The 13,645-nt window shown below is 44.8% G+C and overlaps 1 protein-coding gene across 8 annotated transcripts in view; it reads left to right on the forward strand.

The window, feature by feature from the left end:
* Positions 1-13,645, forward strand: part of rhobtb4 (Rho related BTB domain containing 4) — a 32,324-nt gene that overhangs the window by 9,317 nt on the left and 9,362 nt on the right. The window contains exons 1-6 of one of the 8 annotated variants that reach the window (XM_031570461.1): positions 1,116-3,292; positions 4,724-4,825; positions 5,275-5,328; positions 7,316-7,348; positions 9,834-10,035; positions 11,359-11,462. In XM_031570461.1, the coding sequence (XP_031426321.1) occupies positions 9,844-10,035; positions 11,359-11,462 (296 nt within the window). In that variant the 5' untranslated portion in view covers positions 1,116-3,292; positions 4,724-4,825; positions 5,275-5,328; positions 7,316-7,348; positions 9,834-9,843. The other 7 variants (XM_031570460.1, XM_012815958.2, XM_031570462.2 and 4 more) reach the window with 7 other exon arrangements.

Below are 13,645 nucleotides of genomic sequence, written 5' to 3' on the forward strand. Positions count from 1 at the left end.
TGTGTGTGTGTGTGAATGTGCATGTGCGTGTGTGTGTGTGTGAGCGTGTGTGTGTGCGTGAGCTGTGTGTGTGTGTAAGCACTGGTGGGTGGGTGGTTCAGTCCTCCCCCATGCTGTAAAACTACACGAGAAATAAGGCTGAACTGCGTATCCAAGTCCTACTGAGAGATTGGAATGGAACTTCATGAGCTATTTTCAGCCCCTGTTCCTCTTAAGAGAGTACATTGTAGAGAACAAAACCACAATCAAAATTAATAATTAGTAATACATTCTGTTAGTCCTCATGTCAGAGTTCAACTAGACTGTGAAAGCTGTGAAATGTTAACATTCTACCTAATGTTTCTTTTCATTTTGTGTAACTATGTAGTTCTACATATATGACCAACTTATACAAGCACATGAAAATGTGGCCATTGATGTAAGTGATGTGGATGTATATTATTTGAATCCTATTGACACCCAAAAATAAAAGTTTTCCCTCAAATCCACGTCCCATGGAATTACATAAATATTTTACTCTTTTGTATACTTATATATATCTTCATAGGCTTTAAACAACCTCCCTACTCTGGCCCCTAAAGTTCCACAACACAAAAATTATCTTCAGCCACAAACCATGGAGCTCAGTCCACCAAAATCCTTGCTGTCTCAAAACCCCATATTTGAATGTAAACGCATCCTGTTTGTGCAATCTTGTCTGCTCAGCATGCATTCCTAAGGCAGGATGCACTTTAGAATCCAGGACACAAAGCACAGGTGAATATGATAATCGCTCATCAGTGATTTGTAAAGAAAAGGACAAATCTAAATGGATTGGTCTCTTGTCTCCAGCTGTGCCTTTTTTTGCCCTGATACAGTAAAAAAAAGTACCGACTGCCTTCATTCCTATTTTAGCCCTTTTTTCCCTCCCCTAAAATAACACACAGACCTGTGACTGACGGAGTCTGTGACCCTTGTCCTTCATGCTCTGCTCTTTTTTTTGTACCTTTTTGGACTTTTTGGAGCCAGACTACTTCTCTGAGGGACAGAATTCCGGGATGTCTGTTATTATCCTCAGCTTTGTGGTAGGGTGGTGTCTCTTCTTGCCTGGAAGAAGCTTTAGAGGGGTATGTCTGTCTTGCTGAACATTTGACCACTGGGTGTTGACAGACCCAAGATTTTTTCAATAGTGCTGCCGCACAAAGAGCCTTGGTCCCGTGAGAAAGAGACAGAAATATGAGAAACATGCTATCATTTATTGTAACAAGGCTAGGAAGGTTAGAAGCATATTTGAGCACATATCCCTAACCTATTATAAAGTATTTTCTTAGTAGCTATTGTAGCTATTCAGGAGTTTGTTGTGAGACACCACAGTTCTGCATTGAGATGTTCAGATATCTGCTTTCCTGGTTCGTAAGAGAGCCAGGGGGCATCGCATTCCCAGACTATGGTGGTATTTGCATGCCCGCTTCATAGCCCTGTCCAACTGGGGACATGTGGTCCTTTGCGAAGCTGGATAGACAACCATTTTAATTTCAGGCGAATAACATTGTTCCTGTTATCATCATGACTGCCACAGCTTCTCTTATAGCTCCTTTGGCAGACATGGGGGATTTGAAGGAAAAACTCACTTGAAACATCGATAATTTGGGCAATAAGAAAAAAATTGTAAAAAGTTTATAAAACAGCTTGATTAATCAACTGGATGCATTATATGTGGTGGTTACATTCAATGTGGACTGAATCCACTTATTTTAGCCACCAGAAGAGGGCACTCTCCTATACTTTGACTTATCAGATATTTAACAGATGCAATTATCCTAAACAACTTATCCAAGTATGGAGAAGTTATACATTTGATCATTACTTTCTCCTCCTGGGAAAGAGCTTGTTCTGATTTTGCTAGCATTTTGCTCCAGTAGTTCCGCCATGGATTATTGCAAGTATTGTAAAAGATAAAAATGTTAGGGTGAGCATCAGAAGTAGGATGGAAGGATATAGGCCTACACTCACATTAACAGCTAAGAGGCCCTACATTTTTACTTTTGACTGTCAAACACTAGTTGAGGAATCACAGGGTACATAAACACCCTTGAATACTTTAGTGATATTAGTTTCCTTTTGTGTCTGGAGTAAAGGTCCAGGCAAGATGGGCCCTGTAGTTTGCATTCTTTCTTCAGGAATGCACATTCCAAAAAGGCTTTCTCTCAGGGGTCTCTCGCTTTAGTCTGAGCAGTGACCATCTATGGGCAATGGATAGAGGAACTGCAATGTGTCAGTTCTTTCTTCAGTTCCCATGACAATGAAGGATTAAAATGGCCTCAGATTGTTATAACCGATGCTTTGCCTTGCATGCTTATTGAAACATTTATTTCATTTAAGGCTTTGTTATCTTAAAGGACTTTCCATTTGGATAGAAAAAAGAGGGCTACTGGTAATTATTAGGCCCTTTAACTGATTCAGTCTACGTTGGTTCTGCTCATATAAAATAAGATACCGATACCAACGTCAAAGATACAGTTAGATGCTATTACGCTTAGAGTTGCACGTTCAATGAAAACTGACGTATGCACTCACAGCTGGAAAAGACAGCATGGTTAATTAAAGTGCTGTTGTCCACGATATGATATAGGTCTCTGTGAACTACAGTTCTCTGTGAACGAGTGACTCAGTCGGACACAGAGCAGTAATACACGGTTGGAAGAGCTGGTATGCCTTTTTTCAAAGAATAATTAACCCATGACCGTTTAACTTCACGGTCATGTACGAAGGAATGCAGTGACAACAGAGTTAACTAGACAGACTACCCCAGACGGGGCGGGAATACAAAGGAGCCACCATCAGGCGATTGGCTGCTTAGGATATTACATCACTGTCAAAGGCGGATCTCGAGGAGTCATGACGCGGTACTGTAGGGGCGTGTTGTCGAGAAATCAGCTGTAGAAACAATAACAGAAAGAAACCTGGAGAAGTAAGGGTTTGAGACGAAATGCAATTGCATATTTGCAAGAAAGAAATTAGTGTCTTTTAGAATCGTCGACATAATCCCCCAGGTTTAGACAGGACAAAAGAGTTCCGTAGTTGTCAGCGACATATTCGCCTCAAAGGCTTTGGCAGACTTTCAGTAGAAAAAGCGAGCGTGCAGATGGCACCTATTTGACAGATGCGGAACTAGATAAAGCGTCGACAAATAAAAAGTCCTACACACCTGTGGCAACTTTTTTTGACCTCTCCACTCCTGCGCCCGGTGTAACGGGATCCAGGGGTGGGACAGGCGGACTGGCATGTGGGTCAATTCTGGAACAGTCGGAAGGTAGGCAGAAATTTTACTTGGGAGGAAGATGAGTCACGTGTTTGCTTTATAAATTGGTGTTGGTTTGGGTATTCAGGGCGTCTGTAGTTCCATGAATGGTAAGCTGGGTACTGTACCGTAACCAAAGCACAGGCATGGCATTTAAACTATTTGCATGATTTTATTATTGCAATCGTTTTATGGGCATGTTGCTTTTTTGCTGTGCTTGCTTCCATGGCTGGGCATTTTAATACAGGCTACTTTTAATGTGGTCCCTACTCTAACAACGACAACAAAAAACCCATCACCATGTGCTTTCAGATTCCCATTGTTCTCTTATCTTTCCTAGAGCTCACTTGTTTCGCGACATATAATGACATATTTCCTTTGAAGTTGTCTGTGATAGCTTCTTGCTTCTCCCTCAATGTTGCGAAAACGCAATTCATGCGAGCTATGAATAATTTTGAATGGATGTTGAGGAGGAGCGATTTTTAGAAGGGTGAATGAAACGGGGGCGAATGGCAGCTCAGTTATGTTGCGCGCCTCAGTCTCTCTCCTGATGCAATGCTGTGAAATCTTTTGTCCCTCAGATTTGGGTATGAGAGAAGGATAGGTTTATGCAGGATATCACATACTCTATCTGAGTTAATGGTTGAGATATACCGTTCTCTTGTGCTGTAATGCACCCTGCCTGAAATACATCTTATCACACAAACACACACACCTTTCTGTGAGGTCAGTATGGAGATTGAGTTTCATCAGGTGACAGATAAGATGGAGGCATGCTAACCTACTTACCATATCTGCACAGGCAAAGGCCATACCTTCCCCTACAGAAATCACACTTACCCCAGCACAGCTCATAAAAAACCCAACTGTCTACCCCTACATACCTATCCCAAAGAGGCAATGACTCAGGTTCATATCTACCTAAGAGATAAGCTGCCCTTTTGCAAAAACAAAATTGAACCCTCATAAGTTTCAGCTGCTTGGAGGTTGTCATTGTTGGATCGTAGGTTTCATTCAAGGCCCACTTTACCCAGTTACACCCTTGCTACTCCCATGGTGGTCATATCTACCCATACACAGCAACCAGACATACTTTTGGAGTTAAGCCCGTGTGAAGAAATCATCCAACACCTTGTGCTTGCTCCCCTCTGATAGCCCAAACCTGTGTCTAACTCTAGCTCTCCTGCTGCAAGCATGCGCTCACAGCATCAGCGTGTCTGTCCTGCGAATGGCTCCTTAATCAGGGTGGGGATAATAGATTTGAAGGGGGCAGCATTAGCGCTTTCAGCAACAAGTGTCACTGAGGGGATCCATTCAGGGTATTCGTTTACGAGGAATGCTTCAAAGCACTGTCATGTCATGTGTCATTGCGAAAGTAACATATGGTAAAAAAAAGATGATTAAGGGCTGCCTGTGTGATGAACACACTTGATTTGACATCAGGGCCGGAGCTGGAGACTGGGGACCTGGGCTGCCCAACCTCCTGGCCTGCAGACAGCCTGTTTGAGCTGCTCTCTGGCCCTGCTGACCCTCTGAGGAGTGAAGGTACTGTACGCTGATATCTGAAGTGTCACTCTGTGAGTGGCCATCAGTCTGGCACTTGTCAACTCTAGAAGCCAGCCCCCCCCCCCCCTGTTCATCAGCTGGTGCATAGAGGTGTCCGATCTCTTCCGACCTGAGCCTCACTGAAGTGCTTCTGTGAGTGTGTTTGTATGGGCAGGTGGAAGGGTTATCTTTACAGAGATCTATGGTGCTGGTATTGGTCATGAGCTCAAAGTTCTTGTGAAGTTTGGAGACAGGGCGTCGCTAGACAACACAAGCCTGTTTATTAACTTCTGTTCCTGCACTATAGAGAGAGCCTGTCCAAGTAGAGGCCCATTGCAGCCACATGTCCAGGTTCACTGTAATGACAGCTTGTGCTGCCAACTCAGACTCTGTGATTGTGTGTTGGAGTGATGGTGTCTGTTGTTAACATTCCTCTCTTTTATCCAAAGCCACTTACAAGTGAGGAACAACACTCAAACTTCAATACAGTAGGAGACCTTAGAGTAAGCACTAAGTACTACAATTGAATCACATTACAATACACTACACTGCACACTACAATGTCATCACACTACAATCTGATCTACACTCACACACAGGGTAGAAATATCAGACTAAGGGAAGAGTGTGAGTCATAAAGGGAAATGTGTTCCCCCTCCCCCTTTTCCCTCTTTCCACCTCTTCCTCTACTTCCCTCTCTGTCGCTTTACCCCCCCCCCCCCCCATTTGTTCTCTTTGTGTGTCTCTCTCTTTCACTCTCCTCCACTGCCTCTTTTTTTCCTCTATGTCCCAGACCCATTTGAGATTCCTGGCACACTCTTGTCATGATGTTGACCTCCTTTTGCTTAAGAGGGCCCAAAACAACAGACAGGCAAAGCAGGCAGCCTGCATGGAAAAATGAATTCTCTGGGTCCGTGGTATCGAGTTTCTAATATTGTCCTTTACATAGGCGGCGGCAGTGACAATATGAGACGGTAGCAACGCTAGGAGCCAATGCCAGCAATAGTCCACACATAGTGTTCAGTAGCACAAGAGAGGTCTGGCAGCAGAAGAGACAATGTCAGCACAGAAAGGCATCAGTGAGCTATGAGAACGGCAGCAACCTTTGACTTCTTAATGCAAGAGAAAGACCCTAAAATAGGCCACATTCAGGCGTGTTGAACCTGGACTGATAGTCGCAGAAAGCTGGAGTATTCCCAGCTTATCCCCTGGTGGAAAGGAGGCTGGTGGCTGCGTTAGTGTCCCCTGATCTGGAGAGAGGGAGCGGAGAGCCGGAGCCGTCCAGGATTGATGGCTGGGTCAACAGGCCTGGAGAGTATGGCAGCAGAGGCGCCGTGCAACCCGGAAGGGTGGAGGGGGCGATAAAGCAGAGAGAGAGAGAGAGAGAGAGAGAGAGAGAGAGAGAGAGAGAGGGATGTTGTTGCTGGGCCGTTTTGCTTTTTACAGGCTGCTGTTATGTAACCAGTCTGCACTGCCACCATCCCAGGCCGTCACTCTCTCTGAGACACACACACACTCGCACGCACAGATGTACCCACAGACAGACACACTCACAATCACAAAATCCACTGTCATAAACCACAAAAAAAACGAATGTCCATGTTAACACAAGTGCATGCATTTTGAAACCATCCCAGTTAATGCTGACAAATACATACATAATACTGTAGTGTGTGGTCCTAAATTACATACATAGGTGCCTATCCAAACATGGAGACGAGTAAGCAGACAAATACATGTCTTGTGTTTGCTATAGGCTCTGTCAAAGTCGCGAATAAAAATGTATATTATATACACATGGAGAACACTTATACGTGAACACATTTGATATGTGTGTTTGTGTGAGAGGTAGAGAGAGGGGAAGGGAGAGAGAGGGGGAGCTGTGAATCCTTTTTATGCAGTGCTGAGACAGAGCTGTCTCTAACATTGGAGCTGTTTCATAACTTCCACAGACAGGGAGGGGGAGGGAGAGGGAGAGGCAGAGCAAGTGCACTGCGACAGAGGGCAAGGGAGAGATGGTAAGAGATAGATGATGGGGTGGGGGGTGGTGGTATAGAAATTGAATTAACCAAATAATAAAGTATGCAGAGAGAGGGAGAACAGAATTGACAAAGAAGCAGGGGAGGGAGAGAGTGTTTGTGAGAGAGAAACAGAGTGAGTGAGTGAGTGAATGAGTGATGAGAGAATGAGCTGACGAGAGAGGAGAAGAGAGAATGGAAGAATGATGTGGGTGATTGAATTACAGAGGAAGACAGCGCAAGAGAGAGAGAGAGAGCGAGGGGGGGAGCTTAAAGAGTGCACAGTGTTCCAGAGGTGTTTAGAGAGGTGTGTGTGACTGGAACCTCCCGCTGTGCAGAGTAAAGACTCAAGATAGAGAAGCTGCGTGCTGATGTGTTCTTTTCTCTTTCTCTCTCTCTCTCTCTCTGTCTCTCTCTCTCTCTCTCTCTCTGTGCTTGAACCCATATCTGGAGGCTTCCCTTTGTATCCCAGACACTGAACGCAAACATCAGAGAATGAATGAAGGTACACCGTGTCCCTTCTTGCTTTCTCCTTCAGTTCAGATGTTGTGGTCATTCCTAGTGTGTCAGTTTCAGATTCTGTTAATCTGTGTTGGAAAACATCATGATTTTTCCACCCAAGGCCCCAAGACTTACAAAGACTTTTTTTTTTATCAAGTTCAAGCTCAGTTGTAGCACCTTTTAAAGTGTCACAGCAAAGAATGTGTGCGTTTTTATACGTGTATGTGCCTTGTGTGTGTGCGTTTGTCTGTCTGTGTGTTGCTTGTGTGACCGTGTGTTTAAGAGAGAGAGAGTGGCAGTGGAAGGGAGTTTCTGTCCACTGGCCTTCCTCTCTCTCTCTCTCTCTCTTTCGGGTGTAGCAGGACCATAGTGTTCTCCAAACGGGTATCAGGTTCACAGTCAAAGTATCTGGAGCGGGGTTTGGTTGCTGAAACACTCCTTCTCAGTTTAGCTATAATGTGTGCTGTTTCTCACCTTTCTGAAGAGAACACCCTCTCAATGTTCTAGTTCCAGCAGCTACGGCCAACATGGCTGACACCAATGTGTGTTAATAGAAAATGTTCATCAGTCAGAGATTTAAAAGCCGACTCCTTTCTGGCTGCACTGCATACAATATGGCTATTATCTCCACTATAACGGCAAATCATTTAATAGGATAGGACTTGAGTAGGATTTCACTTGATTTGTAATAGGATTTATAGAGGGATTTTACTTAGTTAAATGATAATTATTGTATCGTAACGGTGTTAATTATCGGACGGCGTGTGTTATCGGCAAACGTTCGCATTGTCATGTTAACCCATTATTAAACTGAGCATATCGATTGTTGATCCATTATTAAACTTAGCATTTTGATTGTTTATCAGAATGGCTGATGTTTGACACTGTCCGATAACTGACATAGCTACGCTATTGTAACATTGATTATGTAGGATTTGACAGAAATGGCTAGTGATACCTGGTGTGCACTAAGATTGCACAGGGAAGATTGGTGCTTCTATTGGTTGCAACCATTGACCATTAAGCCATGCATGACAGAGACAAGTAATTGTAGTTAGATCAAGCCTAAGATTAAAAGCTTCTCAAAGTCCCAAATAGGTCAAAGAGATGCATCCCTGCTCTAGGTTGGATACGTTTTACGTTGTCCTACCTTTTCCCCTTAGACGCTCTGTCATCCACCTGCATGCTTCTGTGAGCACCCTTGGACTTTAAACGTTTCTAACCGTGCGTGAAGTAACAAGGTTTTCACATGGTTTCTCTCCCCTTACGTCTGTCTCGACCCTGCTAGACCCTAACCCCCAGATAAGAGGGAACCTGCGCCACTACCTCTCCTTCTGCTCGCGTCTCGTGGGTCATGTGGGATGATCCCAGAGTACTCCTCTCCCACACAGACCCCCCCCCCCCCCCTGCTTTATTCACTTCCCACCAAGCAGTTTCCCATACACTCCTTTATGCTCCCTGGCCTCCCTTTCTGAGGTCTTGGAGGGTTTTTTTTTCTCTAGGAGAGGACAACTCATTCTGTGGTGTTGCTGAGGGGTACTGGGTTACATTGGGTACCCGAGTTGTACGCTGGCACCCTGTTTGCCTGGGCCCACCCGCTTGAGTGCACTGGCGCTGTAAGATAACACTCCCATCTGTGAAATGAGACACAAGCTTGGCACGGCGGAATGGTTGAGATGGATGCAGAGTGGAAAGAGAGGGGTGGCGAGGATGGGTCTGTTTGTGCCAGTAATCAATGTGTCAAATACTGCCGCTGGAAAAGTTCCAGCCGAGAAAGCCATCGTGCGATGCTTTATGCACTGAGCTTCTGTAGATGTTGTCAGTCAGTCTCTGTACTTCCTTCCTTTAAAGAGTGTGGAAATGAGAAAGTTGGTGTGAGTTTCATTTGTGGGCGCTGAGGAAGGGGTGTGGATTATAGTCAATGGAAGGTGACAATTATGGCGTTCTTCCATATTGGATGGACCATTCTTCTTAGGCTTGTGGTTGATGATAAAAAAAATTCTAAATACTCTGAACTAGACATGTCCACTGTCCATAATGGAAGCCCCCAGGGAGACACTTCACTGAACTTAAATCGTTTGCTGTGCTTTTGGACTGTGTTTTAGAGCAGTTCACATTGAACCATCTATGGGAGTAGGGACAAGTTCTAAAATGTTCTTCCTATTTGTAACATGTTTCCACAGTGGTTATAGCCAACACACTAAAATATTGAAATTAAAATGTCATTCTTCCAAATGAGTGCAAGTGTGCTCAATATAGCTTCTTATATATAGCTTATATATTTTTATATATATATATACGTATATATTTATAGCTTCATACTATATAGATTCTTCTCTACCTTCCACAGCTATTGCAACAAGTTTACTACCCTTTCTCTTTCTTCCTCTCTCCTCTGTTGTCCCTCTATCCCTCTTTTCTCCATTCCTCTTCATCTCTTCATCTTCTCTCTTTCTCTCTCCTGCTGACTCTGCCTCCTCTCCTCCCAGGGCCCTCTCCATGGATATTGACACAGACTATGAGCGGCCCAATGTTGAGACGATCAAATGCGTGGTGGTGGGCGACAACGCTGTGGGGAAGACGCGTCTGATCTGCGCCCGTGCCTGCAATGCCACCCTCACGCAGTACCAGCTGCTTGCCACCCACGTGCCAACCGTCTGGGCCATCGACCAGTACCGCGTGTGCCAGGAGGTGGGTGCTGGCGCCACCCGTTTAAATGTATAGGTGCTGAGTGTGTAAGGCTACAGAGCACGTGCACAGACAGGCACACACATGCACATATACACACACACATGCACATAAACACACACATGCACATATACACACACAACATGCACATAAACACACACATGCACATACTGTATACACACACACATGCACATATACACACACACATGCACACGCACATGCACATGCACATGCACATGCACATGCACACGCACACGCACACGCACACGCACACGCACACGCACACACACACACACACACACACACACACACACACACACACACATTCACATACACACACACACACACACAAATGCATACGCACAACATTTGTACTTACCTTTTTCCATTTATACTTGCTCATAATTACAAATATCCATTTCTACATTTAATCTCTCATTAGAGTGGGTTTCATATTATTTGTCTGTGCTTGTGGATTTGCTGGGGTTTTTACTTTGCCCAGATTGGTACAGGTGCTGTGTTTGTACAGGTCAAGTTGTGCTCCCAAGGGTTTGCTTGTGTGTCTGTGTGTAGTGGCGCAGTCAGATTCACAATTTGAATGGTGTACTTGACCCTGTCAACCAAACTTCTTATAAGAATCCACCACATTTACCAGCTGCACCACAAACACATGCGTAGCCTCCTTGTATTACGGACAGGCTATCCTTAAGAAGGAGTACATTTAAGTAGAAGTACATTTTCTTACATTTAAGTTTTTTAATTATGCTGCCTCATGAGCTAGTCTGTTTTTTTCAACCGTCAGCATAGATGACACCTCCCTGAAACATGCTATTACCATTACATCTATAACTGTAATAACGGTGGTGATGACTGGTATATTGCATTATTCCCCACATGTACTGCTTATAATATTTACTACCACTCTCACATTCATTCATTCATCCAGCCATCCATCCCTCTATTCATTCATTCATTCATCCATTCATCTATTCATCCATTCATCCACCCACCTATTCATTAATTAATTCATCCATCCATCCATCCACCCATCAATCCATTCATTCATTCATTCATTCATTCATTCATTCAATAGTTAATTCATTCATCCATTCATCCATTCATTCATGCATTCATGCTTTTTAGAACATTCAGATCCACTGAGGTAGTCAGTCATGATGGATGCATTTTGTCATTGGTAATGAGATTTACTTTAGGTTTATCAGCAGAGACCTCAATGTTATTGTGCTCTTAACGGCGTGCAGTAAATATACATGGGTTCTAAAGTATTTTGTGTGCAGTTGTGTAAGTGTGTGTTGTGTCTTGTAGGTGCTGGAGAGGTCCAGAGATGTGGTGGATGAGGTCAGTGTATCCCTCAGACTGTGGGACACCTTTGGAGATCACCACAAAGACAGACGCTTTGCCTATGGCAGGTGAGAAAGTGCACACACACATACACACACATACACACACACACACACACACACACACACACACACACACACACACACACACACACACCTACAGACTGTGTATACTGCTGGCAGTTCAAGATGAGTGAGAGGACACTTTGCATTTATTGCTTGTGTGTCTGTTTCCAGCTGTGTAGGAGGTGATCAGTTAGGGTGAGCCAAGGTTGTCTCGGGAGGGTGTCAACCTGCTGTGAGCAAAAGGCCTTGAGTGTTTTATAGTAGTGTCAAAGCTACCCTTACTTGTGTCAATTAACTTTTATAGGCACACCCCACTTATACACATAGGAGCCTGAATAACCAGCATGGTAGCTTATATGAAACTATGACACATACATGCACACTCATCAGTGATTGGCCAGTGTGACACGAAGGTTACACAGACGTCCCTATAACTTGCTGACCAAGTGTGTGTATGTTTGTGTGTATGTGTGTGTGTGTGTGTGTGTGTGTGCGTGTGTGTGTGTGTGTGTGTGTGTGTGTGTGTGTGTGTGTGTGTTTGTGTGCCCGACAGTTGTAATGGTCTGTGGGGAGGTGATAAGGCCCAGTGCCCACTCAGTGCCAGCCCAGCCATGTCCCACATGCCCGTCTGGGCCGGCGGACGGAGCAGGGTGCCTGCCTGCTGTGTCAGTATTGTGGAAACAGAACACCAGAGAGAAAACCAAAACCCGCCCTAACCCCACAGCCGGCTTTCCAGCCCTCTCTCCCGGTTCCTGTCAGAGAAGGGTCACCGAGGGAGCCCTTACACCCCCTCCCCTCGCCCGCCAGGGTGAAATTATCAATATTTTAGGTGTCTATTTTTGTGCCATGTTTGTGGGTAATTAAAACCTAATGAGTATTTGGCACAGGAGGAGATAGATGTGTGTATGTGTCTATGTGTGTGTGTGTATTGGTGTACCAGAGAAGCTAGGCAGTTGGTTTCTATCATGAACCAGCAAATTTTATTTCTGTCGCCCCATATGACTGGGGTGTGTGTTGGTTGGCTTGGTCGCTGGGTCTGCTCAGCCCAACGCCTGTGATCTATTGTGACAGGCGAGCAGTCATGAGCTCTATCTCTGCAATCTCCCCAGGAGTGTGTGTGTGTGTGTGTGTGTGTGTGTGTGTTTGTGGGCGTGAGAGAGACAAAAGGGGACAGAGAGAGAGAGAGAGAAAGAGAGAAAGAGACTGCAGCCGAGACAGCAGTTTGAGCTTAGCCATGCTCCATATCCCTAGCAAATACAAAACATCTAATGCTTACGTAATTGCACAGCTTGCGACCTTGGCTGTTTGGTTTTGCAATGCACAACATATCCCAGATCATTTTAATTTGTATGTGAAAAACTATGTGCCCATGCTCTGGAAAGACTCTCTCTGTCCCTCTCTCCTCCCTCCCCTCTGTCACGTCCACACACACACACACACACACACACACACACACACACACACACACACACACACACACACACGCACACTAAGCATAGCACACTGAGTGAACATTAACATTGATCCATATCCCTGTCACCTCGGCTGGCACAAGCTAACACGCACGTACACTAACAGAGATTAAAGTACAGCCTCAGCTGGACTAATGACTGCTAGACTGGGTGTTAATATGAGAAGCTGTGTGCGCGTGTGTGTGTGTGTGTGTGTGGACACACTCTCAGCTTAATAAGTTGCTAAGTTGGTGATGTAAATGCTTTGAATGAGGCTAGTTGAAAGCATTGAACATATACATTATTGTTTTGACGGGTGTAAGTGTCTTCTAACAAGCCCTGGCGCTGTGAGCCTCACATGTAATTTGAGGGCTGGCGAGTGGAGTGCCTGGCCAAGCCACTATTCTTAGATTCCCCCTTGTGGCCAACACTGGCTACATGCTTTTAGTGTTGTATAACAAAAGGACCTTACACCCTGCCCTCACCACCACGCGCTCACGCACACCAAACACACACACACACACACACACACACTCACTCGCACGCACGCACGCACGCACGCGCACACACACACACACACACACACACACACACACACACACACACACACACACACAGTCCTCAACCTTTTGGTCTGTACTTCATTATCTCTCCCACCACAGATAGAAATATTTAACCCCCTATGAAAGCTGTTTAACTGGATATCAGTCTGTCCCTGGGATTTCCTTATGTATC

The sequence above is a fragment of the Clupea harengus genome, chromosome 7 (genome assembly GCF_900700415.2).
Source record: "Clupea harengus chromosome 7, Ch_v2.0.2, whole genome shotgun sequence".
Taxonomy (NCBI): domain Eukaryota; kingdom Metazoa; phylum Chordata; class Actinopteri; order Clupeiformes; family Clupeidae; genus Clupea; species Clupea harengus.